This window comes from Hyperoodon ampullatus (genome assembly GCF_949752795.1).
Source record: "Hyperoodon ampullatus genome assembly, chromosome: 14".
NCBI lineage: Eukaryota > Metazoa > Chordata > Mammalia > Artiodactyla > Ziphiidae > Hyperoodon > Hyperoodon ampullatus.
In genome coordinates, this window is record NC_136927.1 from 62,984,203 (window position 1) to 63,011,511 (window position 27,309).

The 27,309-nt window shown below is 47.5% G+C and overlaps 1 protein-coding gene across 1 annotated transcript; it reads right to left on the bottom strand.

Moving 5' to 3' along the window:
• Positions 1-6,502: 6,502 nt before the first annotated feature.
• SUN5 (Sad1 and UNC84 domain containing 5) lies at positions 6,503-26,693 on the bottom strand (the record flags this gene model as incomplete). The annotated part of the gene is made up of 13 exons (XM_079719084.1): positions 6,503-6,634; positions 7,707-7,793; positions 8,311-8,478; positions 9,076-9,191; positions 10,119-10,197; positions 16,432-16,540; positions 17,132-17,166; positions 18,456-18,505; positions 22,608-22,669; positions 23,571-23,637; positions 24,634-24,702; positions 24,998-25,068; positions 26,647-26,693. The coding sequence occupies 13 exons, from the start codon at positions 26,691-26,693 to the stop codon at positions 6,503-6,505; spliced, it is 1,092 nt and encodes a 363-aa protein (XP_079575210.1).
• Between the last annotated feature and the right edge of the window lie 616 nt (positions 26,694-27,309).

Below are 27,309 nucleotides of genomic sequence, written 5' to 3' on the forward strand. Positions count from 1 at the left end.
CCCCAAGCTCTCCCTAGTAGTAAAGGACCGAAGAGGTGAAGAGTGGCGAATTGCTCTGAAAGGTATGAAGCCTAGCCTGGGTGTAGCCTCTGCTTCCTCTAAAGGGCCTGCTGGGAGACATTTGGTCCCCTGTGGTTGAGAACTGTCTGAGACCCCTCGGCTGAGTGAGGCTGGAATGCCCAACTCCAGTCTGGCTGCTCTTTCCAAACTGGGCAGGGGACTGCGTCAGAGGTTTCCGGGGCTGGGTGCAAAGCGCAAAAGGAGTAGTGTTGGTTCTGCCTCCCAGCCACCCGGGTCCCGCTCTGTCCTGTGCTGTGCCCCTCTTCTGGAGTTACTCTGAGTGAGACGGGAGCCATTGCAGGGTTGGAGCAGGGAGCAGCGTGCTCGGATTGGAGTGGGGCCAGGGCTGGGGAGGAGGCTGCTATGAGCCACGATGGTGGAGCTGCGTGCAGAGGGTGAGGAGGATGTTCTGGAGGTGAAGGTGGTGCAGGTGCTGATGTGCACGAGTCGAAGTGCTGGGGAGGGAGGTGTCGACGCTCAGCTCCCCGGTTTTTGTCCCAAGGCCCTGTGCACTGCACATCCCACTGAATTTCCAGGGAGGTGGCTGTCTTTCCCCCATTTTTTTTTTTTTTTTTTTTTGCTGTACGCGGGCCTCTCACTGTTGTGGCCTCTCCCGCTGCGGAGCACAGGCTCCGGACGCGCAGGCTCAGCGGCCATGGCTCACGGGCCCAGCCGCTCCGCGGCATGTGGGATCTTCCCGGACCGGGGCACGAACCCGTGTCCCCTGCATCGGCAGGTGGACTCTCAACCACTGCGCCACCAGGGAAGCGCCCTTCCCCCCATTTTACGGAAGAGAGTAGAGGCTCTCAGGTAGGGGAAGTAACTCGCCCCAGGTCATCCAGCACGGAAGCCAGAGGGGGATTCGCACCCAGGCCAGGTTGACCCTTGCATCCGCTCCCCTCTCTTGGGTGCCTCCCTGGTCCTGCCCCGCGCTGGCAGGGTGACCGCGTGCCGGTGACTAAATCTCTTCCAGCCGCGTCTGGAAAACTAGGCAGCTCCTCCTGGTGATTCAAAAGATTCAAATAAGAGACAACGTTCCCCGTGGGTGGCACTCAATAGACAGTCTAGGGCTGCGGACCCCTCAGGGAGGGGGAGGAAGGGGCCGCCTCTAAAACCAGGTTAGAGAATCCAAAGAATCCTGGGCTCTCGTGTAACTCCACCCCCCACCCCGGCTTGCGTACCTTCTGGGACAGGGGGCTCAGTCCCTGCAGAGTTGGACTGGTAGAATGTCCTTCCTTGGGTGGCATCCACGTTTACCTCCTGCTCTGACCCAGCTCTGTCCAGGAGGGTGATGAGGGGAGGCAGTAGGGGTGCCAGACCGTGTTCCCCCAGCTTCTCACAGGGGCCACAGGAGGGACCTAACGCACAGCCACAGGCCCCGTCATGACCAGCCCTTCCCTTCCCGTACACCACACCAGCAGCAACTCCAGAGCTAGACAGCCAGGCTCAGATTCCCGCTCTGCAGCTCTCAAGCTGTGTGACCACAGGAGGCCTCGTCCCGCTCATTTCCTCCAGTTGCACCTCCCTCATGGAGCTGCCGGGAGAAGAGGACATGAGAGGTACAGCAAGTTCCCATCTGCAGGCCCAGCAGGGTGGGCCCTCCATGAAGGGTGCTTATTATTGTCATTTTTATTTCTCAGCCCCCTTGCAACGCCCAGGGTCTCAAGCGTCCTAGGATGACGCCTGACATATCTGTGCTGCTTGGAAGGGCCATCTGGGAACTTCCCTCCTGTTGCAGGGGCACCTTCTGGAGGCGATGCCCTCACTTGGCCACACGGCTGGTTGGTGGTATTGATAGCAGACAAGCTGGCAGGTTAAGAAGGGAGGGGTCGCTGGGAGCTCTGCTATTCTGAGCTCTGGGGGGGTGGACAAGGCCTCCCCTTCCTCCTCTTTCCCACTCCAGACCCACTGCCAAAGCTGAGGGGCTCAAAGGACTCAGGGCTGAGTGCTGGGGACAGACTCCTCCTGGAGCCCAGCCCCAGGGAACTGCCCAGGACCAGTGTCTGAGAACAGAACAGAGCAGGAGGCTCTCTGCCAGTGCAAGGGGCAAGAGCAGGTGGTGTCCAGACACCCAGGGTAGAGGGGCTTCTAGGGGCCCCAGAGTCTGGGCCAGCCTTCCAGACCACCTAGAGATTCCCGTAAGCCCTTGGGCCCCATAGTGGAGAAGAAGGGTAGATGGGGTGCTCAAGCTCAGGCTCCCTGACCTTGACCATTACACGTGGTGACCAGCAGCCTCGACCCCTCCTCTCCAGGGCTGAGTCATCCCCAAGAGCCCTGGGAGGGTGAAAGTGGCCTAAAAAACCACTGTGACCACTGTCGGGCTTCCCACTGGCCTAGATGCATGAGGCCTCAGAGCTGGATCTGGTTTGGAGAAATAAAGACTGTGATACTTGCCTCACTTTGTGTGTGAGGGGTTCATACCCATCATCTCAGTTGACAAGGGCTTTCCACACCAGGATCTTGGGGGCCTCAGTTTGCCTCTGGCCTCTGAGATGAGGTGAGGACTAGCGTCTCTTGGGCGCACGTGGGGAAAATTAAGCCTAGGAAGATGACTCCCTCCAGGCCACATGGTGAGGGAGCACAGGGTAGGGGTGGAGCCCAGGGCTTTGTCTCATCACTGGTCCAGGGGGCTCTGAGTCACGGAGAAGCCAGGCCCTGCCCGTTGGCCCGAGCCCTACCTGGCCTGGCGTCCAGGGATTAGCGGGATTAGTGAAAATCCTGGGGCTTGAGCTAGGATTACAGGAGGCGACACTCCGGGTACCACGGTGGGGGGGCGGTGTTGGCGCTCTGTACCTCTGGTCCTGTCACTGCAGGGCCGACTCCCACCCTGGCCGGCTGCCCACTCCTCTGCTCCGGTCCAGGGGGTGGGCCGGGTGGCGGGCGGGCAGCCAGCCTTGTGTGTTTTGGGACTGGCCTGGGGTAGCGGGGAGAGAGGCCCAGGGGCGAACTTTGTTCTCCTGCAGGATGCTGCCCCAGAGAGGAGCCCCTTCTGGCCGGAGCAGGCCCCTGCTGTGGGCCTTGGGTGACACTGGGTCCCTCTGGGGGCCTGTCTCCTTGTCTGTACAGCAGGGCTGTTCAAGGACACTGTGGACTGCAATGCCCAACCCAGGGCTTATTGACCTTCAAGGGCAGGGGCTGTGAGGCATGTGGGGGATGCGTCTGGGGCAGGTGAAGGGGGAACCCGTGGTGAATAAGGCAGAGGGCTGAGCCGCATGCTGTGGGGGCTCCTGGTGAAGAACAGGACCCCCCGTGGATGGAGCACCCCCGCTGTGCCCTTCCCTGCAGTCTGTGTGATGGCTCGGTGTCCTGGGGTGGGCTGGGCAGTCAGGCTGCTCCCCAGGGCGCAGCAGGGACAGACCCAGCAATCCTGCTGTCCCTCACACTTCCACAGTTGGTCCACCCGAACCGACTGGAATCTGAAATGACGGTGAGAAGGGTTGGATGGGCGAGCAAGCATTTCGGGCCTGGAAGGGTCTGGGTTGATGTCATAGCTCCACCATGATGCATTATGTGACTTTAAGAAGTCACTCCACCTCTCTGTGCCTCAGTCACATGTCTGTGCACTGTTTCCAAGCTACAGATGAAAGATGGACTGTTTAATAAAGGTACTGTATTGTGGCCTCTGGTAGCAATTTAGCTAAAATTAAACTAGATCCCTACCTCACACCAAGCCCAAAAATAAATTCCAGATGCATTAAAGAGCTTTCACACATATAAATCTTGTGTGTGTGCACTAAAGAGTATATATCTATATATCTATAGTGCGTAGGTATGTACATATATTACATGTAAATTATAAAATTAGTAGAAGAAAGTATATGAATATATTTTTGTAATCTTGGAACTGGGCAAGACCTTCCTGACAATGCATACAACTTAGAAGCTATAAAAGAAAAGACTGATTTAACTTTGGACATAAAATTTTCAAAAAAAATTAACAAAAGACACTTTAAACAAAGTTAAAAGACAAATGACTAGAAGGAAACATGGACAGCTGGAGGAGTGAGATTGGGAGAGGCATTTGGGGGAGGAAGTAGAGTATATCTGGGTTCACTTTTCACCAAACTTCAGTATGGTGTGTTAATAACATTCTTGTTGGGCTTCCCTGGTGGCGCAGTGGTTGAGAGTCCGCCTGCCGATGCAGGGGACACGGGTTCGTGCCCCGGTCCGGGAAGATCCCACATGCCGCAGAGCGGCTAGGCCCGTGAGCCACGGCCGCTGAGCCTGCGCGTCCGGAGCCTGTGCTCCGCAACGGGAGAGGCCACAGCAGTGAGAGGCCCACGTACCGCAAAAAAAAAACCACCAAAAAAACCCCCCAAAAAACATTCTTGCAAGGACGGTTCTCATAAAAACTATGGAGATAATGCCAAGTTGGATATGAATGGCTCCCAGGTCCACTGGTTGCTGGGAGGAGGCAGGGAGTGGCAGGAGGATGAGGTGACCCCTTGAAACCACCCTGACCATGGAGACCATTAGAGGCAGGCCCTGGGGCCGGGTGCCAGAGGGTTCCCAGGGGCTGGTGAGGAGCCTGCCTGATGGCCAGAGGGGTGGGTTCTGCAGCAGGACAAGGGCCTGTCCGGGGTGCTCTCCCAGGAGATAGTGTATTTCTGATTTATCTGCCCTTCTAATGTCCAGCTGAACCCTTGCCAGCCTCTCCACCTGCCTCCCCCTGCCTGTATGGAGTCCCTCCCTTGCAGGTTCCATCCCTGTGCCCTTTGCGGCTTGAGCAGCCTGCCCCCTTCTAGCACAGCGTCACCCCATCCCTGGGTACTGGACCTCCTATCACCCGCCTGGGGCCAGAGGTTGACAGTGATCATTTACCTTGGTGATCATTTACCCATCATTTACACAGCACCTACTGTGTGCCATGCTCTGTGCTGAGAGCTCCATGGGTGGAACCGTGGTAGATACTCACAGTAGATACTGGCTTTAGTACTTCCGTAAGCTCTTAAGTAAATACTAGAACAGGTGAGACTCAGCTATGACAAAGATTACGCACATAAAGAATGAGTGACTGATTGAGGGAACAGGAACAAAAACATATTTACATCTGCATTTCTAATCGTATACAGTGACGACATGGAACATGCTATCAGAATTTATAGAATTTTCTTACAATGTTTCTAAAGTTTCCCAGAGTTTCTCTTTTACAGGATTTCAGATATTTTATAATTCTTCTTCAAGTTTTAAAATTGTGGTAAAATACATGTAACATAAAGCTTATCATCTTAACCTTTTTAAAGTGCACAGTTCAATGGTATTAAATACATTCATAATATTGTGCAACCATCACCACCATCCATCTTCATAGTTCTTTCCATTTTGTAAAACTTAAATTCTGTACCCATTAAACACTAACTCCCCATTCTCCCCTCCCCCAGCCACTGGCAACCTGTCTACTTTCTGTCTCTATGAATTTGACTACTCTAAGTATCTTATATAAGTAGAATCATACTGTATTTGTCTTTTTGCGACTGGCTTATTTTATTTAGCATAATGTCCTCAAGGTTCATCCAAGTCATGGCATATTGTGGAATCTCCTTCCTTTTTAAGACTGAATAATATTCCATTATACGTATAGACCACATTTTGTTTATCCATTCATCTGTTGATGAACACTTGGGTTGCTTCCAGCTGTTGTGAATAATGCTACTATGAATATGGGTGTACAAGTATCTCTTTGAGACCCTGCTTTCAGTTCTTTTGGGTAAATATCTAGAAGCAGGATTGCTGGGTCATATGGTGATTCTATTTTCAATTTTTTTGTGAACTGCCTTACTGTTTTCCACAGTGGCTGTACACACCTTCCCACTAATAGTGCACAAGGGTTCCGGTTTCTCTACATCCTCATCCACACTTACTGTTTCTGGTTTGTTTGTTTGTTTTTTTTTTGATGATAGCCATCCTAATGGGTGTGAAGTGGTATCTCATTGTAGTTTTGATGTGCATTTCCGTAATGATCAGTGATGCTGAAACACTCTTGTGATGGTCAAGTGTGGGATTTCTCATCTCCCACATCATCTGATACAACAGCCATAATTCTGTCCCCATTGTACAGTGGAGAGACTGAGAGGGCTGGATCTTACCCAAGTTCACACTCAGGTCAGGAGCAGAGCTTGACTTGAAGCCAGGAAGCTGAGTCATGTGTGGGCATCAGACTGCCTGGGGCTGAATCCTAGTGCTGCCATTTGCTGGCTGTGACTTCTGGCAAGTCTTTTTTTTTTTTTTTTTTTTTTTGCTTGGAGACTTCATTGTCCCCATCTGTGAAATGGGAACTCATGGGGCTGCTGTGAGGGTGCCTGGGTACCCAGCATATGATTGATAATTGCTACCTGAGCTTCAGACATCAAACCCTAGCCCACGCTCACTTTTCGGGGCCAAAGGACACTCAGACTTGGGCAGGGGCGTGAAGAATAAACTTTAATCTCTCGGGGTGGGGCCTCTAGTTAGGCTGCTCTCTGGGTGGAGTCACAGAGCCATGCACACGCACTCGGTATAGGCAGGTGAAGCGTGGGTTCCCCCAGTTGCTTGATATCTTCACCTTGACTGATCCAAAAGTCCTGGGAGGGTGGTTCTAGAAAAGAGTCACAGATGGGGGGCAGCTCGCCATAGGCCCCCACCCGACCTGTCCAGAGGAGTGTTTGGGAGAGGAAGGGAACCCTCCATTTCCTCAGGTGGGGAAACTGAGGCTCAGAGAGCAGAATGTCCCAAAGCCACACAGTAATTTGCTACTCAGGGGCTGGGATGGAAGGGGATGAGGCCAGAGGACAGATAGACTGTGATGAGGAATGCATCCCAGCACAGCACATACGTGCTCCGGGACCCTGGGCAAACCACACCCTCTCTGGGCTTCAGTTCCCCGTCTGTAAGAGGGAGCGGTAATATCTGCTTCTCAGGGTTGCCATAAGCATGGAATGAGATCTTGGGGCCAGATGGCTTACTGGCACCTGGCACACAGTAGGTGCTCTGTAAGTGCTTCCCCCTCCCCTTTTTGCACCCTCCCCAGAGGGGATGGAGCCCAGTGCAAAAGGGGGCCTTGGCCTGTGAGATCTCACTGGATGGTCTCAACCTCCCAGGGAATTACACCAGGGGAAACTGAGGCCCAGAGAGAAAGGGAATGGCCTGAGATCACACAGAACTTTTGGTTGGGTCAGGATCTGGGTCGGGGTCAGCCTGATTCCCAAGCCTAGACATTCCACTGAGTCTCAGGGCCATTCCAGCAGCCACCCTCTGGTCCTGCTTCTGTCCCCAACTCCCTTCCCTCCAGGCCTCAGCTTCCCCACCTGTGGTTGGACCAGGTGCTGATCATGTGTCCCCCCAGTATGGAGACTCTAAGTTTGAGGCCAGCAACCCTGGCCTGACAGGCCACACCTGCTCAACACCTGCTGTCCCTGGGAGGAACCACAGCGGGAGGGATCCTGGGAAGGTCAGGGAAATGGAAGTGAATAGGTCTCCTCAGGGTCCTACTCTAGGCCCTGGGCAGTAGCTCTATCACTCTGGGTCTCAGTTTCCTCATCTGTCAATGGGTTAGTGACAACTGTGCACCTCCTCGGGCTGCTGGGAGATGAAGTGGGGCCCCCTGGGTAAAGCCCTGCACACAGTGTGTGTTCATTAGGTGCTCAACATGGGCAGCTTTTCTCAGGTACCTGGAGCTGGAACATCTGAATGATGTTTTCTGGCTGAAACTGGAACGCCCCCAGGAACACCTCCTCCTTTGGGGAAACTTCCATGCCCTGGAGAATCAGAACCAAGAAGAAAGTGTCAGGCCCAGGTAGGACCTCTAGAGGGTGCTGCCTTCTCCCAGCTGAGACTTGCACACCTCCCAGGATGGGGAGCTCCCTACCTCTTTGGGCACCGTTCCATTGCAGCACAGAGTAATGAATAGGAAAGAGCATTGGACTGGGAGTCAGAAGGTTAGGGGTCCACTTCTAACTCTGCCATTGACTTGTAGGGTTTGATGTTTCCCTGCCCTTTCTCTGAATCTCCAGTTTTCTTATCCGTAAAATGGGGGCTTAATGGTCTCTGAAGACTAAATTGGCTCTGAAAAGCTTGGGTTGAAATAAAGTACTGTTTACCCCCTTTCCTTGAAGGCTGTGATCTGACCCCGACCCTGGCCATTCCCAGCCTTAAGGTCCAGCCCCTGCAGGCTTCGGGAATTGTGCAGACAGTTTATCACAGTGCCTGGAATACTGCCATTATGAGCTGTCCCCTCCCTCAGTTAAGCATCGCTCCGGGCCAGGGCGTGCTCACGTAGATGACGAAGTCCTTGGGGGCAGTGTCCAGGCTGCCTGACAGTGAGATGGTCTTGGGGATGTGCTGCAGTGTCAGGTTGGACAGGTAGACCTTCTGGGCCAGTTGGATGGTCACCTGGCCTCTGTTACCCGAGAAGGCCCAGCAGTTGCCAGGTGTCACGTTGGGCTAGAAGTGGCAGATGCAATGAGGGCTTTGCTGGGTGGGTGGGTGGGTGAGAGCAGATTCCTCATCCCACCCTGGCTTGCCTAGACCTCCTCGGCCCTCCTGGATGAGCCAGATCCTTCCTGTCTACAAAGCTTGGCTCGAGTACCACCAACACCAGGAAGTTTCCCTGACTGTAGGCAGCAAGGATAAGCCTTCCCCTCGGCCCAGCGCAGCGAGGGCAGGGGCCTTCTCGGGGCCCTGAGGGTTCCCTGCCCCTCAAGCCTTGAGGGCTGGGGGAGGGGCCCTTTCCAGTGCCCCCCCAAAGCAGGCTGTCCTTGCCCCTGTGCCTGTCCCCTACTCCTGCCTCGCCCCCCCAGGGGTCCCTGCTGCCTGCACTCGCCTCTTGCCCTGGCTCCCTGACCTCTCCCCCGAGTCCCCCCCCTCCCCATCAGTTGCCCCCTTTCTCCGCCTCTGCACCCCACTCTCTTGTTCCTACCCCTACCCCTGCCCCAGGCCCCCACCCCCTGCACTCTCACTCCAACCTCTGCCTTCAGTTCCTGCCCCCAGGCCCCTGACCACACCCCTGCCACTATCCCCAAGTCCTGCCATTCCTCCTGCCTCAAGGATCACGTCCGGGGGCTGTGCATAGTTCCACAGCCGGATCCAGTTCCAGTAAGAGCGAGCCTTGTCGTGGTTGTATGGGGCTGACGTTTGCTCATAGTCGATGGAGGCCCCTGTATGGGAGGTGATGGTGCAGGGTCAGGGGGAGGGGTGTTCCAGCTGAGCAGCCCTGGCTTCTGCCTGGTGGAGGGGAGACTCACTATATGCTGGGGGAGCACTTTGGAAGAGTCACTGGTGCTCTCTGGACTTTAGTGTTCTCCTCTGGGAAATGGGTATAATAATAGTAACAATAATAGTAGTAATGATAGCATCCATTTCATAGGGTTGTTGTGAGGTTACAAGGAATTAATACACCAAACTGTTTTTCCAGCAGCGCCTGGTGCCAAGTAAGGTGCTTGCTCACTTACGTCAGCCTAGTTACTATAACCTAGTTATTATTACTATGGCCATTATTTCACAGAGGAAGAAACTCCGGGCCTGAGAAGTTAGACTGATGCCTTCTGACCCTACACCTCCTTGGGCCTGGGGGTGCCTGCGTGAGCTGGTACTGTCTGCACAGGGCGGCCCACCCTGCCGGCCCACCTCCCCGCCTTCCACGCAGCCCCTCACAGGGGCACCTTTCACGTCGGTTCCCTCAGTCTGGAACGCTTTGCCCTCCTCACCAGGTCTCAACCCAGCGTCCTCCTTCCCACCCCTCTACTGCAGCCACTGGCTTTATTTTTCCAAGGCACGATTCCCAACTGTAATTGGGCCCGTGGTCAGTCTCCCCAGCCGGGCAGGGACAGCTCTGCTGACCCCTGGGTTTGGAGGATGATAGGTGGGGGAGGGGTGGGGAAGGGCCTCCCCTTCCCACCTCAGCTGCCATGGGAGAGAATGGAAAACGGTAACAAGGAGACCAGCTGGGGGGCAGAGGTTAGCTCTGAGGACAAACTTCCCAGCAGCAGAGTGTGCCCCAGACCAGAACTGAAATCTGCCCTCTGAAGGGTTTCTAAGGAAACTGGAGGTGGGCCGATTGGAGGGGGGCGGGGGGAGGCACTCACCTGTCGACTTCAGGGCGAAGTCCGGCTTTTCAATGTAATCTCCTTGGATCATCTTCATTATTTTCTGGGCCATTGTTTGCTGAGAAGGCAGAAAACCCAAGCTGTGCACTGGTGCGTTCTTAGGGATCAGGGTCCACAGGCGTGTGCACACCAGGTGATGTGTGCCTTCAGGACTCCCTCTTGTCCCTACCTGCTTGGCCCTGCATGATCCACACACACAGGGCTGCCTGGTGCTATGCTGTGAGGAAGCCCAGGGCCAGCCCCATCCCACCCATGGGGTTACTTAGTATTTTGACACACACTGTGATGGGATGTCACACACGCAGGACCAGGAGTCTCAGTGAAGTTAAGGGGAGGGGAGCTGGAGTCAGACCTTTCCTACTAAGGGCCCTTGGGCTATTCACCGCCCCCTGAGTCTCGATTTTCTTGTCTGTAAGACGGGCTGATACTCGCATCCACCTCCTACTTTTGCAAGGATTAGAGCTGAGACTCATAAAGCCGCTACTATATGCCAGGACTGTCTTCGGCTTCACATATGGTCACTCTTATGCCCCCACAGCAACCCTAGGAGGTATGTACTATTATCATCCCCATTTTAAGGAGGAGAACCCTGAGGCACAAAAGGGTAACTTGTCCAGGGTCACACAGCTATTAAGAGACAGACCCGGGAACTTTGGTTCCAGAGTTCAGGCTCTTAACCACTTTCTCTTGCCAGAGAAAGACCACAAAGCATTTAGCATAGTTGGTGCTCAATAATCACTGCTATTATTTTGTTAGACTCTTCACAGCTGTGGCAGATTGTATTTACTAAAAATGGCTGCAAAAATGTCTCCCGTTCCCCTCTCTTCCTTCAGTGTGGCTTTGACACCCTTCTCATGGAGATGCGGGACTTCAGTTCCCTCCCCATCGGTATGGATGGGCCTGTGACTATGGCAGGAGTGATGCTGTACGACTTGTGGGCTCAGTCCTAAAAGGTGAACTGCCTGCTTTGGGAACGCTCACTCTTGAAAGCCAGTTGCCGTGTTGTGAGGAAGCCCGTGCCATACGAAGGGACCACCTATGGGTGCTTTAGTCAACAGCCCTGAGTTCCCAGCCGACAGCCAGCATCAGCCTCCAGACAAGTGAATAAAGATTCCTCCAGATGATTCCAGACCCAGCTATTGGGTCACCCCTAGCCTTCAAGTCTTCCCAACTGAGGCCCCAGACATCATGGAGCAGTGACAAACCATCCCCGCTGTGTCCTGTCTGAATTCCTGACCCACAGAATCTCTGAACATAATAAAATTGTAGTTTTGCACCACTACGTTTTAGGATGGATTGTCATGCAGCAGTGGTAACTAAGATAATAGCTAGAGTGTTACAGGGCAGTGATTATTACTCTATTTCGTTGATGTGGAAACTGAGGCACAGAGAGGTAAGAGCTGAGCTCCAAAAGGTAAGAAAAGATATTGCTCATAAAAAGATAAAAAAAATATATTGCATCTATAAAATAAGAATAGGAAAATAAGAATATGAAAAGGAGCACCGAGAGAACAAAGAGAAAACCGTTACAAATTCAGAATACATTAGCAGAAATGAAAAACTCAGTAGAAGTTTTGGTAGATAAAGCTGACAATGTTTTCTCAACTGTAGAGCAGAAAGATAAAGAGAGGAAAATGGGGTGAAAAAAAAAATTCCCAGAGTGTTAGTTTAGGAGTTTGACATCCACATAATAAGGAGTTTCAAAACCTAGAATAGAGCAACCAGGGCCAGGGGGAAATCATCAGTTTAATCACATGATTAAAGAACACTTCTCTTTTTTTTAATTGAAGTATAGTTGATTTACATTGTTATGTTAGATTCTGCTGTACAGCAAAATGATTCAGTTATACACATCTATACATTTTTCAAATTCTTTTCTATTACAGGAAGAGATGTTGAATATAGTTCCCTGTCCTATACAGTAGGGTCTTGTTGTTTATCTATTTCGTATACAGTAGTGTGTATATGTGAATCCCAAACCCTCCCTCTAATTTATCCCTCCCCCCTTTCCCCTTTGGAAGCCGTAAGTTTGTCTTCTATGTCTGTGAGTCTGTTTCTGTTTTGTAAATAAGTCCATTTTTATCATACTTAAATTCCACATATAAGTGATATCATATGGTATTTGTCTTTCTTAAAGAACATTTCTTAGGACTAAAGAACACATGTTTCCAAATTAAAAGGGTTCCAAGTGTGGCCAGCCCATAGGCACATTATTATGACATTTCAGATATAAGGTAAGATGTAGTAAGTTACAGAGAACCAATGGTCCCACTGAAAACAACTAGAAAAAGCCAGATAGTTTACTAAATCATATTTTAAAACCATCACTGATCTATGAAAGAAACAGGAACAGAGGAACTAAAATTCTAGAGAGGGGACAACCACTCTAAAATGTGCTGACATTCTTAAAAAAATCCCTGGGGTATTTGATGATTCTGGGCATGGGTTGAGGATCTGAGTTTAGGTCAGACAGGGGCTGCTACTGGTAAAAGAGAAAGTAGCAAAGTTTTTAACAGTTACATACTGTGGGTGAGACAAAATTGGAGATTTGATGAGCCTTGACCATGACCAGTTTCCTCCATTAGATGCTAACTGAACCCCAAGACTATGTAAGAAGCTAAAGGGCTACTTTGAAAGCTTCTGAAAGGCAGAATAAAACTTCCTGGTCTCACAAGCCTTAGTAAACCAAGTCCCTCTGAGGAAGGGGACCCCAAAACAAAACAAGCAAGAGCCTTAAAACAGTGATTCTCCTTATTGTGTGCCAGAATCACTGAAGGACTTGTTGAAACATAGATAGTTGGTTCCCATCATCAAAGTATATGATTTGGTAGGTCTGGGTGGGGCCCATTAATTTGAAATTTCTAACATTTTTCCAGTTAATGTGGATGCTGCTGGAATAGGGGCCTCACTGTAAGAACTCCTGCCCTAGAAGAAATGCTAAAGCATTACTGAGCAGCTACAGCTGTGCTTACCTGAGGGCACTAAACCAATTATGGGTACAATTAGAGGCTGAGAATCCAAGCTTGACCCTGGCAGAGAAGGCTTCCAGTGGGGTCAGAGATTTTGTATCCAAAATTGGAAACTCAAGGCCCAGAAATAAATCCACACGTCTATGGTCAATTAATCTTTGACAAAGAAGGTGAGAATATATTGATACAATGGAGAAAAGACAGTCTCTTAAGCAAGTGGTGTTGGGAAAGCTGGACAGCTACATGAAATCAATGAAGTCAGAACACACCATCTCACCATACACAAAAACTCAAAATGGCTAAAAGACTTAAATATAAGATATGACACCATAAAACTCTTAGAAGAGAACATAGGCAAAACATTCTCTGACATAAATCGTACCAATCTTTTTTCTTAGATCAGTCTCCCACGGCAATAAAAATAAACAAATGGAACCTAATCAAACTTATGAGCTTCTGTACAGCAAAGGAAACCATACACAAAATGAAAACCTACAGACTGGGAGAAAATATCTGCAAATGATGTGACCAAGGGCTCAATTTCCAAAATATACAAACAGCTCATACAACTCAATAATAAAAAACCAAACAGCCCAATCAAAAATGGGCAGAAGACCTAAACAGACATTTCTCCAAAGAAGACATACAGATGGCCAACAGGCACCTGAAAAGACGCTCAACATTGCTAATTATTAGAGAAATGCAAATCAAAACAACGAGGGACTACCTCATACCAGTCAGAATGACCATCATTAAAAATTCTACAAATAACAAATGCTGGAGAGGGTGTAGAGAAAAGGGAACCCTCTTACACTGTTGGTGGGAATGTAAATTGGTGCAGCCACTATGGAAAACAGTATGGAGATTCCTCAAAAAGCTAAAAATAGAGTTGCCATATGATCCTACAATCCCAATCCTGGACATATATCCAAACAAAAGTATAATTCGAAAAGATACATGCACCCAATGTTCATTGAAGCACTATTTACAATAGCCAAGACATGGAAACAACCTAAATGGCCATCAACAGATGAATAGATAAAGAAGATGTGGTATATATACATATATAAAATGGAATACGACTCAGCCATAAAAAAGAATGAAATAGGGCTTCCCTGGTGGTGCAGTGGTTGAGAGTCCGCCTGCCATGCAGGGGACATGGGTTCGTGCCCTGGTCTGGGAAGATCCCACATACTGCAGAGCGGCTGGGCTCGTGAGCCATGGCCGCTGAGCCTGCGTGTCTGGAGCCTGTGCTCCACAACGGGAGAGGCCACAACAGTGAGAGGCCTGCATACCACAAAAAAAAAAAAAAAAAAAAAAAGAAATAATGCCATTTGTGGCAACATGGATGGACATAGAGATGATCATACTAAGTGAAGTATGTCAGAAAGAGAAGGACAAATACTATATGATATCACTTATATGTGTAATCTAAAATATGACATGAATGAACTTATTTACAAAACAGAAACAGACTCACAGACATAGAGAACAGACTTGTGGTTGCCACGGGGGAGGGGAGGTGGGGGAGGGATGGACTGGGAGTTTGGGACTAGCAGATACAAACCATTATATATAGAATGGATAAACAACAAGGTCCTACTGTATAGCACAGGGAACTATAATCGATATCCTGTGATAAACCATAATGGAAAAGTATGAAAAAGAATGTATATATATGTATGACCAAATCACTTTGCTGTATAGCAGAAATTAACACAACATTGAAAATCAACTATATTTCAATAATATAAATTTAAAAAAATTGGAAACTCAAGAGGCCTCAAACACATGGCAGTCTTTCCCATCAAGACATTTACCAAGACTTCCCTGGTGGTGCAGTGGTTAAGAATCTGCCAATGCAGGGGACATGGGTTCGATCCTTGGTCTGGAAGATCCCACGTGCCATGGAGCAACTAAGCCCATGCGCCACAACTACTGGGCCTGCACTCTAGAGCCCATGAGCCACAACTACTGAGCCCGCCCACCACAACTACTGAAGCCCGCAAGCCTAGAGCCCGAGCTTCACAACAAGAGAAGCCACCACAATGAGAAGCTCACACACCGCAACAAAGACCCAGCACAGCAAAAAAAAAAAAAAAAAAAAAAAAAAAGACATTTACCAATTTTTGAAACTGCACGAGCAGGAGGCTAGAGGGTTAAACTGAAAACCTCTGACTAAATCCTACAAAAATTGCAATCCAGGTCTGAACCAGTTCAATGCATGTTTACATAGAAGTGATCAGTATACTTCATCTTCCTTACAAAGAAAAGGGGGAACTCTTCCTGTTTGAAATTATAATTATCTGGAGCATCTAGTTCTTTTGTAAACAATGTCCAGAAAACACTAAAAAATTACCAGACATGAAAAGGCAAGACCATAAGATTGATACTCCAAAGAAAAAACAGAAAATAGGAGGAGACCATAGATGATCCAGATATTAGATTTAGCAGACAAGGATTTAAAAATAATTGTGACCAGTATGTTAAATAAAATAAAGGAAAAGACGGACAGCATAGATGAAATGATGGAGAATTTCACCATAGAATTAAAATCTATGAAAAAGATACAAATATATATTCTAGAAATAAACAATGCAGTATATGAAATTAAGAACTTAATGGAAAGGTTTGAGTAGATTGGACAGAACAGACTACAGGATTATTAGTTAACCTGAAGAAATATGAAGAGGAAGTATCAAGACTTAAGCACATAGAGAAAAAGAGTGAAAAGCAAGCAAACCAGGTAATAATATAGGAATTATGTGGAAAGCACTCTAAAGTTTAGCATAGATGTAATTGGAGTCCCAGGAGAGGAGATAGATAATGGAGTAGAAACAATATTTTAAGAAATAATAGCTAAGAATTTTCCTAAACTATTGAAAAAAAATCAACCCAGAGAGTCAATAATTTCAGCAATCCCTCAAGCAGATTAAATATAGAACACTGGAGGTAAAAAGAATATCCTACAAACTCTCAGGAATGGAAACAGATCACACTCAAAGGATGAATAATAAGAGTGACATTACACTTCTATAAAGCAACAGTATAAAATAGAACACAATAGTAGACGTCTTTCAAAATCCTCAGGGGAAAATTTCCTATCTAGGATTCTATTCCCAGCCAAACTATCAATCAAGTGCAACAGTAGGGTAAAGATGTTTTCAAACACGCAAGTTCTTAAAAAAAATAATATACCTCTTATTTTGCTCTTTCCCAGGAAATTATTGTGGGATATGCTCCACCAAAACTTGGAATATGAGGAGTGGGGCATCACACAAAGAGAGGTCAGGTGTTTGGGGGCAGAATGGCCAGCATCTCACCTCATCTGACATGGCTTCCATCTTCTGGAGCTTGGCAATGAGCTGATTCAAGTTACCTCGGAGGTCCTGGATTTCCCCAGCATGATGTTGCACCTCTTCTTGGCACATCCTTATGAGGAAGGAGTGAGAATATGGACTGACCAATTTGTGATGCTGCTGCTATTACCCTCAGCGTCTACCTTTGCCAGTCAGCCCACAGAGAACTAGCTTCATATTTTTCCACTCTCATGGGCCCATCCCTGAACCTACCCAGAAAGTTCTTATCTCTAAAATATTACTCATGCTCTTCCTTCTGCTTGGACTATCCAACTATCCTTAAACCCAGATCATTCCTTCTAAATATTTGAGTATTTTGTCTGCATTTAAGGGTGCTGCCACCAGGTGGTATCTTGTTGGTTAAAATTTCTTATTTGCTGAGCACTAACTATGGGCCAAGAACTATTCAAGACAGTTTACATCTTCTTTAATACCCATAATTACCTAGAACTGGGTGGATGTTATACCTCACTCATAAGTGGGGAATCAAAGGCCCAGAGGTGTGAAGTGACTTGCATAAGTTCAACCAGTTAGGAAGTATGGAAACTGGGATTTAAACCCAGGTTTTCTGGCAGAGCCCATATTCTTAGCCAATACATCTCAGGTTCTGGCTATAGCTCTGGTTTTTAGGTGATAATAGGACTATTTAGAAGATTCTTCTTACCTCAAGCTCTCCAGTGGATTATTTATGCTGTCATCCTGGTGGGGTGTTGAGGAAAGCAAGAGATCTTCTTCAGATGGCCTAATCTGGGCCCAATAGAGTTTCATCCATCCATCCTCCCACAACCATAAATCCATCCACTCATCCACTTTCCTATTTATTCTTCCACCCACCGACCCACCCATCCACCTGCCATCCATTCAAAATCCAATTTACCCTTCTTTTTATTCATCCATCCACATACACGTCCATCGACCCTTTTCCATCCATCTGCTCCTCCATTTATCCAATCTTTCTTATCCATCTACCCTCCTGTCCATCTGCCTTACCTTATCCGTTGACCCCCTCATCAATCCATGCATGCATGCATCCCTCTACCCTCCCATCTATCTACCATCCCACTGAACTATCCATTCATCCATCCATCCATTTACTCACCCTATCCCATCTGCCCTCCCATCCATCCACTCTCTCATCTGTACACTCTTCCATTCATCCATCCATTTTTCCCCCTATCCATTTCCCCCATCCCTACATCCATTACTTCCATCCCCCATCCATTCACATTCCCATCTGGCCATCTAGACATCCAGCATTGATCGTGTCCACCCTGTGCCTGGCATTGAGGTGGACATTGCTGGAATGAATCAGACCTGGCTCTGCCTTCAAGGACTCCCAATACAGTTGGGGAAATAGTTATGATTACAAAAAATTGCATTTATGTTTACAGAAAATTGTGGGAGAGGGGAATGTGACTACCTCTGCTTAGGTGTTCCTGGAGGAGGTGACATTTTAGCTGGATCTGGAAGCATATATATGATGAAGTTCATGAGGGGAGAAGAGGAGAGGGAAGGACAGGCCCATCAGATCCCCTTTCTCTCTAGGGCTCTTTTCTGTCCTTAGACAGGGAGCTCTGGCCATTGATTTCCTCCTCCTTCTTCTCCAGGAACCACAAAGCAAATGGTCTCATCTCAATTAAGCAGAAGAACAAACTGCCTTGAATAGAGAGAGAAATGTGTTCCCTGGCCTCACCATCCCACTGTAGGTGGGGGCCTTGATAAAGAAGAGATGGGTCACTTCTGGGAATGAGTGACAGGAGAGGCATCCTGGAGGATGAACTATGCATCTGGTCCTCAAAAGTCACATTTTGGCAGGAAAAATGGGTTCCAGGTGGGTGGCATGGCAAAGGCAGAGATTTGGAGCTGGAATGAGTCAGGAACTGAGTAGGGTCCAGATGTGGTAAGAGTGAAAGGAGCTTATGAAAGCGACATTGACTGGCTGGGGTGAGGCCAGTCAGTGGTGGGGCCTGAAGAGAACACACACTCACCTGCCAGACTTCCATTTTGGACGGCAAGTGCATAGAAAGCATCCAGAATCCTGTGGGGACAGGGGAATGAGAATGAGCCATTTAAGATGAAAGGTTAAGAGCCCTGGAGTGAAGCCATCTGGATTCAAATCCCAGCCTTGCCACTTACTAGCATTTGGGAGAAGTTACTTAATCTCTCTACACTTCAGTTTCCTCCTCTGTAAAATGGGAATAGCAGTAATATCCACTTCATGATTGAATGATATCATATATGCAAAGTGTCTCACATAAACCAAATAATCTGTCTCCTCTCCCTCTCCTGTCTCAATCTTACTGGGGATAATTGACAAAGAGAAGAAAAGGGGGTGAGGTCTCTCCTGCATTTTATGATATCTGTGCTGCCTGAAATCTCATTATTCAAGCCATTATTAAAAGCTTGTAAAACCCATTGGTTGTTCATGATAAAACACTCAACAAACCAGGAATAGAATGGAACTTTCTCAGTCTGAAAAAGGCCATTTATGAAAACCCACAGTTAACATGATACTTAATGGTGAAAGTCTGGAGGTCTGCTCTTGCCATGTTTTTTTCTTTCTTTCTTTCTTTCTTTCTTTCTTTCTTTCTTTCTTTCCTTCTTTCATCTTCCTTCCTTCCTCCTTCCTTTCTTTCTTTCTCTCTTTCTTTTTGTCTTTCTTTCCTTCTTTCTTTCATCTTCCTTCCTTCCTTCCTTTCTTTCTTCTTTCTTTCTTTCTGTCTTTCTTTCCTCCTTTCTTTCTTTCATCTTCCTTCCTTCCTTCCTTCCTTCCTTTCTTTCTTTCTCTCTTTCTCTTTCTTTTCTTTCTTTCTTTCTTTCTTTCTTTCTTTCTTTCTTTCTTTCTTTCTTTCCTTCTCTCTCTTCCTCCCTTCTCTCTCTTTCTTCCTCCCTCCCTTCCTTCCTTCCTTCCTCCCTTTCTTTTGACAGCACCATGCAGCTTCTGGGATCTTAGTTCCCAGACCAGGGATTGAACCCGGACCCTGGCAGTGAAACCAATGAGTCCTAGCCACTGGACCACCAGGAAATTCCCTGCTCTTGCCATTTCTATTTAACATTATCCTGGAGATTATAGCCAGGTCAATTAGTCAAGAAAAAGAAATAAAAGGCAGATGACATGATGTTGCATATAGAGATCTTAAAGTATACAAAACTGGGTGTCTTGCCCAGTGTCAGCAGTAACACATGAATTTGGCAAGGTTGCAGGATACAAGATCAGTACACAAAAATCAATTGTACAGTTGATCCTTGACAACAAGGGGTTGAGCTGTGGAGTTCACTTACACACAGATTTTTAAAAATAAATATACCGTTGGCTCTCCATGTTGGGGGGTTTCACATCTGCAGATTCAACCAACTGCTGATCTAAATTTCCATCTGCAGTTGGTCAAATCTGGGGATGCAAAACCTGCAAGTAAGGAGGACTGACTGTATTCATTGTACCACATGATTTTATATAAGGGATTTGAGCATCTGCAGACTTTGGTATATACAGGGGTTCCTGGAACCAGTCCCCCTGAGGATACTGTATTTCTAAACACTAGCAATGAACAATCTGAAAATGACATTAAGAAAACAATTCCATTTATAACAGAATGTCAAAGAATAAAATACTTAGGAATAAACTTAACAAAAGAAGTACAAAATTTGCACTCTGAAAACTACAAAACATCATTGAAAGAATTAAAGGAGGCATAGAGTTATTCACCAATAATGGAAAGACAGCCCAATGTTCATGGATAGGAAGACTTAATATTGTTCAGGTGACACTACTCCCCAGATTCATGTGTGGATCAGTGCAATCCCTATCAAAATCCCAATAGCCTCTTTGGTAGAAATGGAAAAGTTGATCCTAAAATTCATATTGTAATGTAAGGGACCCATAATAGCCAAAGCAATTTCTAGATTTCAAAACTTACTGTAAAGCAACCAATCCAGGGTAGTACTAGCAAACAGATAGACATATAGGTCAATAGCATAGACCTAAGAGTACAGAAATAAACCCTCATATTTATGGTCAATTGACTTTCAGTAAGGGTACCAGACAATTTAATGGGGAAAAGAATAGTCTTTTCAATAAATGGTGCTGGAACAATTGTATATCTACTTCAAAAGAATAAGGTTGGACCCTTACCCCACACCATATACAAAAATTAACTAAAAAATGAACCATGGGGCTTCCCTGGTGGCGCAGTGGTTGAGAGTCCGCCTGCCAATGCAGGGGAAATGGGTTTGCGCCCCAGTCTGGGAGGATCCCACATGCCGCGGAGCGGCTGGGCCCGTGAGCCATGGCCGCTGAGCCTGCGCGTCCGGAGCCTGTGCTCTGCAATGGGAGAGGCCACAACAGTGAGAGGCCCGCGTACCACAAAAAAAAAAAAAAAAAAAGAACCATGGACCTAAATGTAAGGGCTAAAACAATAAAAATTTTAGAAGAAAACATGGGAGTAAATCCTAATCACTTTGGGCTAGACAATGGTTTCTTAGATATGACACCAAAAGCACATATTACAAAAGAAAACACAGATAAATTGGACTTAATCAAAATTTACAGTTGGCCTTAATCAAAGGACTTTATCAAGAAAGACAACCCACAGAATAAGAGAAAATATTTGCAAATCATATATCTGATAAGGGACTTGAATCCTGACTATATAAGGAATTTTTAGAACTCAAGAATAAAAAGTCAAACAATCCAGTTTAAAAATGGGCAAAGATCTGAATAGACCTTTCTCCATAGATGATATACAAATGGCCAATAAGCACAAGGAAAGATGCTTAACATCATTAGTCATTAGGGACATGAAGTAAGAACCATAATGAGATAGCACTTTGTATGACCTAGGATGGCTGATAAAAGACAGACAATAATGATTGGAAGGGAGATCAGCAGTGCTTTGTGTCCACTTAGAGGGGTGGGATAGGGAGGTTGGGAGGGAGATGCAAGAGGGAGGGGATATGGGGATGTATGTATATGTATTGCTGATTCACTTTGTTATAAAGCAGAAACTAACACACCATTGTAAAGCAATTATACTCCAATAAAGATGTTAAAAAAAAATGATTGGAACCCTCACACATTGCTGGTGGGAATGTAAATGGTGCAGCCATTTGGAAGAGAAGTTTGGCAATTCCTCAGATAGTTAGAGTAATCCAGCAATTCTACACATAGGTATATACCCAATAAAATTGCAAACACGTGTCCATGCAAAAATATTACAGGAATGTTCATAGCAACTTTATTAATAACAGCCAAAAAGCAGAAACAACCCTAATGTCTATCAGTTGATGGATGGATAAACAAAATGTGGCTTACCCATACAATGGATTTTCAGCCATAAAAAGGAATGAAATGCTTACGTATGCTACAAAATGGATGAACTTTGAAAACACTGTAAGTGAAAGGAACCAAAAGACAACATATTGTATGATTCTATTTATATGAAATGTCCAGAATAGGCAAATCCATAGAGTCAGAAAATAGATTAGTGGTTGCCTAGGTCGAAGGGGAGGGGGCAAGGAGAGTGACTGCCGGGGACTGGGAAGTCTCTTTCGGGGGCAGTGAAAATATTGGAATTTGTTAGTAGTGATGGGTGCACTACTTTGTGAATACACTAAAAACTGCTGTATTATACACTTAAAAATGGGGTGATTTATGGTATGTCAAGTACGCCTTAATAAAGCTATTTAAAAGAATCTTATCTGTTGGGTTATGTTGCCTAGAAATTTCTAATTTCCTAAGAAATTCTCCCCCCGGCTCCAAAGCCCGTGGTGCCCTTAAGTGGAAGGAGGAGATTCCTTTGCTTGAAAAAAACAAAGCTGTGATGCGGAGGTGGTGGTGGTGTCTGGTAGGAAGCCATAGAGACCCAGAGAGAGAGAGAGAGAAATGATTATCATAACCTGGTCTGGAGAGAGCTTTACAGTTTTCAAAGTTTTTCTTAGCTTTCAAAAAATTTTCTTGGTCATTGTTTCATTTAATCTTCCGAGCAACACTGATTAGATGAGGAAACTGAGGCTCCTAGAGGGGCAGTGTCTGACCCAGTGTCACCTAGTCAGTGCCAGAGCCCTCACTCTTTCCCTCCCCAGGATGGGCAAGAACCCAGGGATACCTCCACCTGGGATGGGGCAGGACTCTGGACACACACCAAAAGCACAGAGGATCAGAACACCTGTCTTTTCCATGAGCTTGTGGAGGAACAGCTTGCATCTGGAAGACAGAGAAGCAGTGGTCAAGGCGAGGTAGGGCTTTGCACAGCCTAGTAAGTCTTAGCCTGGCTCTTGCCCCGTTCCCACCCCAAGAGACAGGTTCCTTTCTGGGCAATGACACTCTCTCCCTAATGCTGGCCATATTCTGTGGCTCCACAGCATCTCAGAGGAAAGAAAGCTCTTACCTCAGTATCTGGGGCCATCAGAGATCAACTCACAGTGGTCACCCATGTCCTTCTCACTCTCTCTCTCCATCTATATACTGTTTGTCCCCTCCCTTCTTCTCTCCCGGGAAATGCACCCTTCAGGGTTTCGTTCAAATGTCCCCTCTGCCTACAACCTCCAGAGTCAACACTCCCAGCTTGGCACTGTTTTTGGTGTCTGCCTGCCCCACCTAACTGGGAGCTCATGAATGATGGAGGCCAGGTTGGGCCCAGAGTAGGCATTAAAGAAGTGTCTAGAATATAAACTTTAAATGAATGAATGAAGTGGAAAACTCTTGCAGGAATTTAGAGGCATTTGCATGGGCAGGGAACAGAAAAGGAAAGAATGGAACAGGCGTTGCAGGCAGGAAGAACAGCCTGTACAAAGGTATGGAGGTGGGAAGAGGAATAGTGGGTCCAGGGAGTGAGAATCCTAGCCTTGCTGGCCCAATGGATCCACAGCAGAAAGCAGAATAAGAGGAGCTTGGAAAGAAAGGGTGGGACAAGATTTCAGAGGGCTACAGGCTGAGGTGCTGGAGCGATGGGGAGCCACACTGGGGTCTGGGGTGAGGCGATCCGATAAAAACCAGGTTTGAGATAGCTTATCTGAGGGGAGGTCCAAACCAGTGACAGGGCTACCATGGTCACCAGTGCACGGTTCCAGTCCCCATAACCCTCCCCTCACCTGCCCCTGCTCACCTGCGGGTGTTGAACAGAACCTGGTGGGCCTGAGTCCTCAGGAAGCAAACCAGGCAGGTGATCCAGGCTGTGGAGAAGACAGGAAAGCAGTGAGTAGCTGCACCCTCATTTTTATCCTGCAACAACTCACAGGGGTGAGACCCTGTTGTTGGGAGACCCTCTCAATTTGCTATTCGAGCCCAGGACAGTCCTTTGCTCTACTTATGGGTAAGCACCAGCTTGGAGTGAGTACTGGAACTATAGTAAACCCGCTAGCAACCGGCAGTTAATAAACACTTAAAAGTGACTCAGGCACATGAAAAGTCTGAGATGTCCTTGCTAATGTCCATTCCCAGACACTGAGAGCTTCTCAGTAGAAGAGTCCTTGTCTGGTTCATCTCTGGGTGCCTAGCATTGCCCCGCATGGGGGAGCTAGGCAAAAAGTAGGGGTTCAGGATGCATGAATAGGTGGAAGTATGCCTGGATAAATGGAAGAATGGGTAAGAGAACGGCTTGGAAGATAGATGAATAGGAAGATGAATGAGGATGGGAGAATGAGAGGGGGGTTAGGAGGATGGATGGGTTGATGACTGGATGGATATGAATATTAACAAATAAAGGTATAGGTGAATTGATGGATGACTCAGTGAATGGATTGGAGGGATGGATGAACTAATGGGATACTTGGATATTCCAGAAGGTGGATATGTGAACAGATGGTTGGATAAATGACTGAGTGGATGAATAGTGGAAGTGTGGCTGGATGAACATAGAAGACTGATCTTTAGGGTGTGGTCAGAACCATGTCCTTGAAGTGAGGGTGATTTGCATCGAACCATTCCCATGACTTCAGGGACCAGCCTGGTGACAGAGTAGAAAAGGGCTGGAAGTTAGCTTCTCCTCCAAACAGCAAGTCTCTCTCTTAGTCCCTCTCTCCAACCGCCAAAGAGATCCTCGCTGGAATGACACCCCCGACACCTCTGAAGGGAAGACCTCCAGAGCTCAACCTGCAGCCTGACTTGAGGCTGGGCCCTCTTCCCAGGCCCATGTTGATGGCCAAGGCAGCTCTTCTGTGTATACGTACATATACATCCCAGCATGCACTGGGTCAGGCCTGAGACACAGACGCGGATAGGCAACAGGAAGGCGTCACCTGCAGAGAGCACAGGGCTGTCATGTCACTGCCAGCCTCTGGGACATGGTGCCTGCAGACACTGGGGGAGCATCCCTGCCCCCTGCCCTGCCCCTCCCCTTGCTGGGTGACCCTGGGCTGTCCATTTGACATCTTTGAGCCTCAGCCCCTCACTGCCCACAATGACCCTGGGATCACCTCTCCCCTCCCTTCTCACTCGTGTTTGAGAAAGGCTCCTCTGTCATCCTGCAGATGTTCCGACCTCGTTGGGTGATCCTGGCAACAACAAGATTCACAATTGCATTTTACAACTTACAAGGAGTGTGGCGTTCCCATTTTCCAGATGGAGAAACTGAATTGCAGAAAAGTTTGCTCAAGAACACAGGACTGCGAATCAGGGAGAGACCCAGGTCTGGCTGACCCCCGATGCAGGTCTCTTTAGAGGAAAGGACTCCGTTTGCTGTGGCAGTCTTCCAAAAGCCACTTTCTCCTCTTACTGGCAGAAGGCTGATTTTGGTCCCTTGTCCCCTTCGCCCCCAAGTGATTTAGATGGTCCTGATTGGTCTCAGCCTGTTGTATTCTCAGTCCCCTTGCTGTTGGCACAGGATGGGGAAGTCTACAGGGGTGAGGTGTGGGGGTGGATACAGGGGTCTGGGACTTGGGGAAAAAGTTTTCTCACTGCTAAGCTGAGACCTACAGGATGCAATACCCACTCTCCTTCTACCCTATATGGCCATGCTTCTGTGTGACCCCTGGGACAGTGGTAGCCATCTTGTGACCATGAGAGGAGGCCAAAAGGGAGAGCAAAAAGATGGCAGGAGGGACTTCCCTGGTGGCGCAGTGGTTAAGAATCCTCCTGCTAATGCAGGGGACACGGGTTCGAGCCCTGGTCCGGGAAGATCCCACATGCCACGGAGCAACTAAGCCCATGTGCCACAACTACTGAGCCTGCACTCTAGAGCCCATGAGCCACAATTACTGAAGCCCAGGAGCCACAACTACTGAGACCACGGGCCGCAACTACTGAAGCCTGCGCGCCTAGAGCTTGTGCTCCACAACAAGAGAAGCCACTGCAATGAGAAGCCCGCGCACCGCAACGAAGAGTAGCTCCCACTCGCAGCAACTAGAGAAAGCCTGCACGAAGAAACGAAGACCCAACACAGCTATAAATAAATAAATAAACTTAAAAAAAAAAAAGATGGCAGGAACCTGCGTCTTGGCTGGCACTGCAGAACCTCAAAATTAATGTTCTCTGGAGCCACTCATATCTTGGGACCTTTGAATATGTGAGATAAATTTTCTTTATTCTTTAAAAAATTTTTTAAATTGAAATATAGTTGTACAATATTTTATAAGTTACAGGTGTACAATACAGTGATTCACAATTTTTAAAGGTTATAGTCCATTTATAGTTATTATAAAATATTAGCTATATTCCCTGTGTTGTACGTTTTTCTTTCCTTTCTTTTTTTAAAATTTTTATTGGAGTGTAGTTGCTTTACAATGTTGTGTTAGTTTCTACTGTACAGCAAAGTGAATCAGCTATACGTATACATATTTTCTTTATTTCTTAAGGTAATGGTCTCCAAACATCATTTTTTATTATACTCCCAATGTTATTTATATATATATATATATATGTATAGCTATACATATATATATATATCTACAAGTGTGCTGATATATTATTTGCCCTTTCAAATGTACAAGCTTTATTTATACCTTCCTGAGGAATATAAATTAAAAGAGGATGAGCTAAAGGAAAATACATACTGAAGTTCTAATAATTTTTCCCGTTACCCCAGTGAACTGTTTTGTATACCCTCTAGGGACATACACCTGTTCTGCGGGCCCAGAGGTAGGCATCATTTGGGGCTGGAATTTCCATCACCTGCAGCCAGAGTTCTCCTACAGATAAAGATGGCAGAGATATGTGCTTTCTCATTTACTATCTGTCTCCCTCACGTGAGCTCCACGAGGGCAGGGACCACACCCATCTGGTGCAACGCCATGCTCCCAGCACTCTGCCCAGTGCCTGGCACACAGCAGGTGCTCAGTAAACACGTGCTGAAAAGATAACCGCTCCACCACTTCCTGGCCGGGAGACTTTAGGAAAGCCACAGTCCAATCTCTCTGACCTCAGGTGCTGCATCTGTAGGTGCAGCTGGTAATGCCTGCTGACTTCCAAGAAAAGGCTGAGGGGCAGCCTTTTGTAACTGTCAAGGGCTGGACAGAGGGAGGGGATGCTGTCCTCACCTCCTGGGTCTGACCTCCCTGGGGAAGTGGGCCACATTTTCGCGTGGGTCACGCGACTCCCCAGGGCTCCTTGAGGACTGGGGCATCGATGTCCTTCTCTAGGATGGGGAATTGGTGGCAGGGCTCTCTGGGAGTCGGTGAGGAGGAAGTGGCTACTTCTGCTGCCACCTCCTAGCATTCCCTGGAAGGTGCCATGTGGAATCTTCCCTGGGTCAAGGGGAGCTGTTGGCATTGTGACCTCACAGAGCACGTGGGGATGGTCAGCCCAGTCTCTAGCTTGGCCCTGGAACTTCCCCTTGGAGGAACCCATTCTGACCAACTTTCCACTTTAAAGATGGAGAAATTGAGGTCTCAAGAAAGGAAGGGCCATGC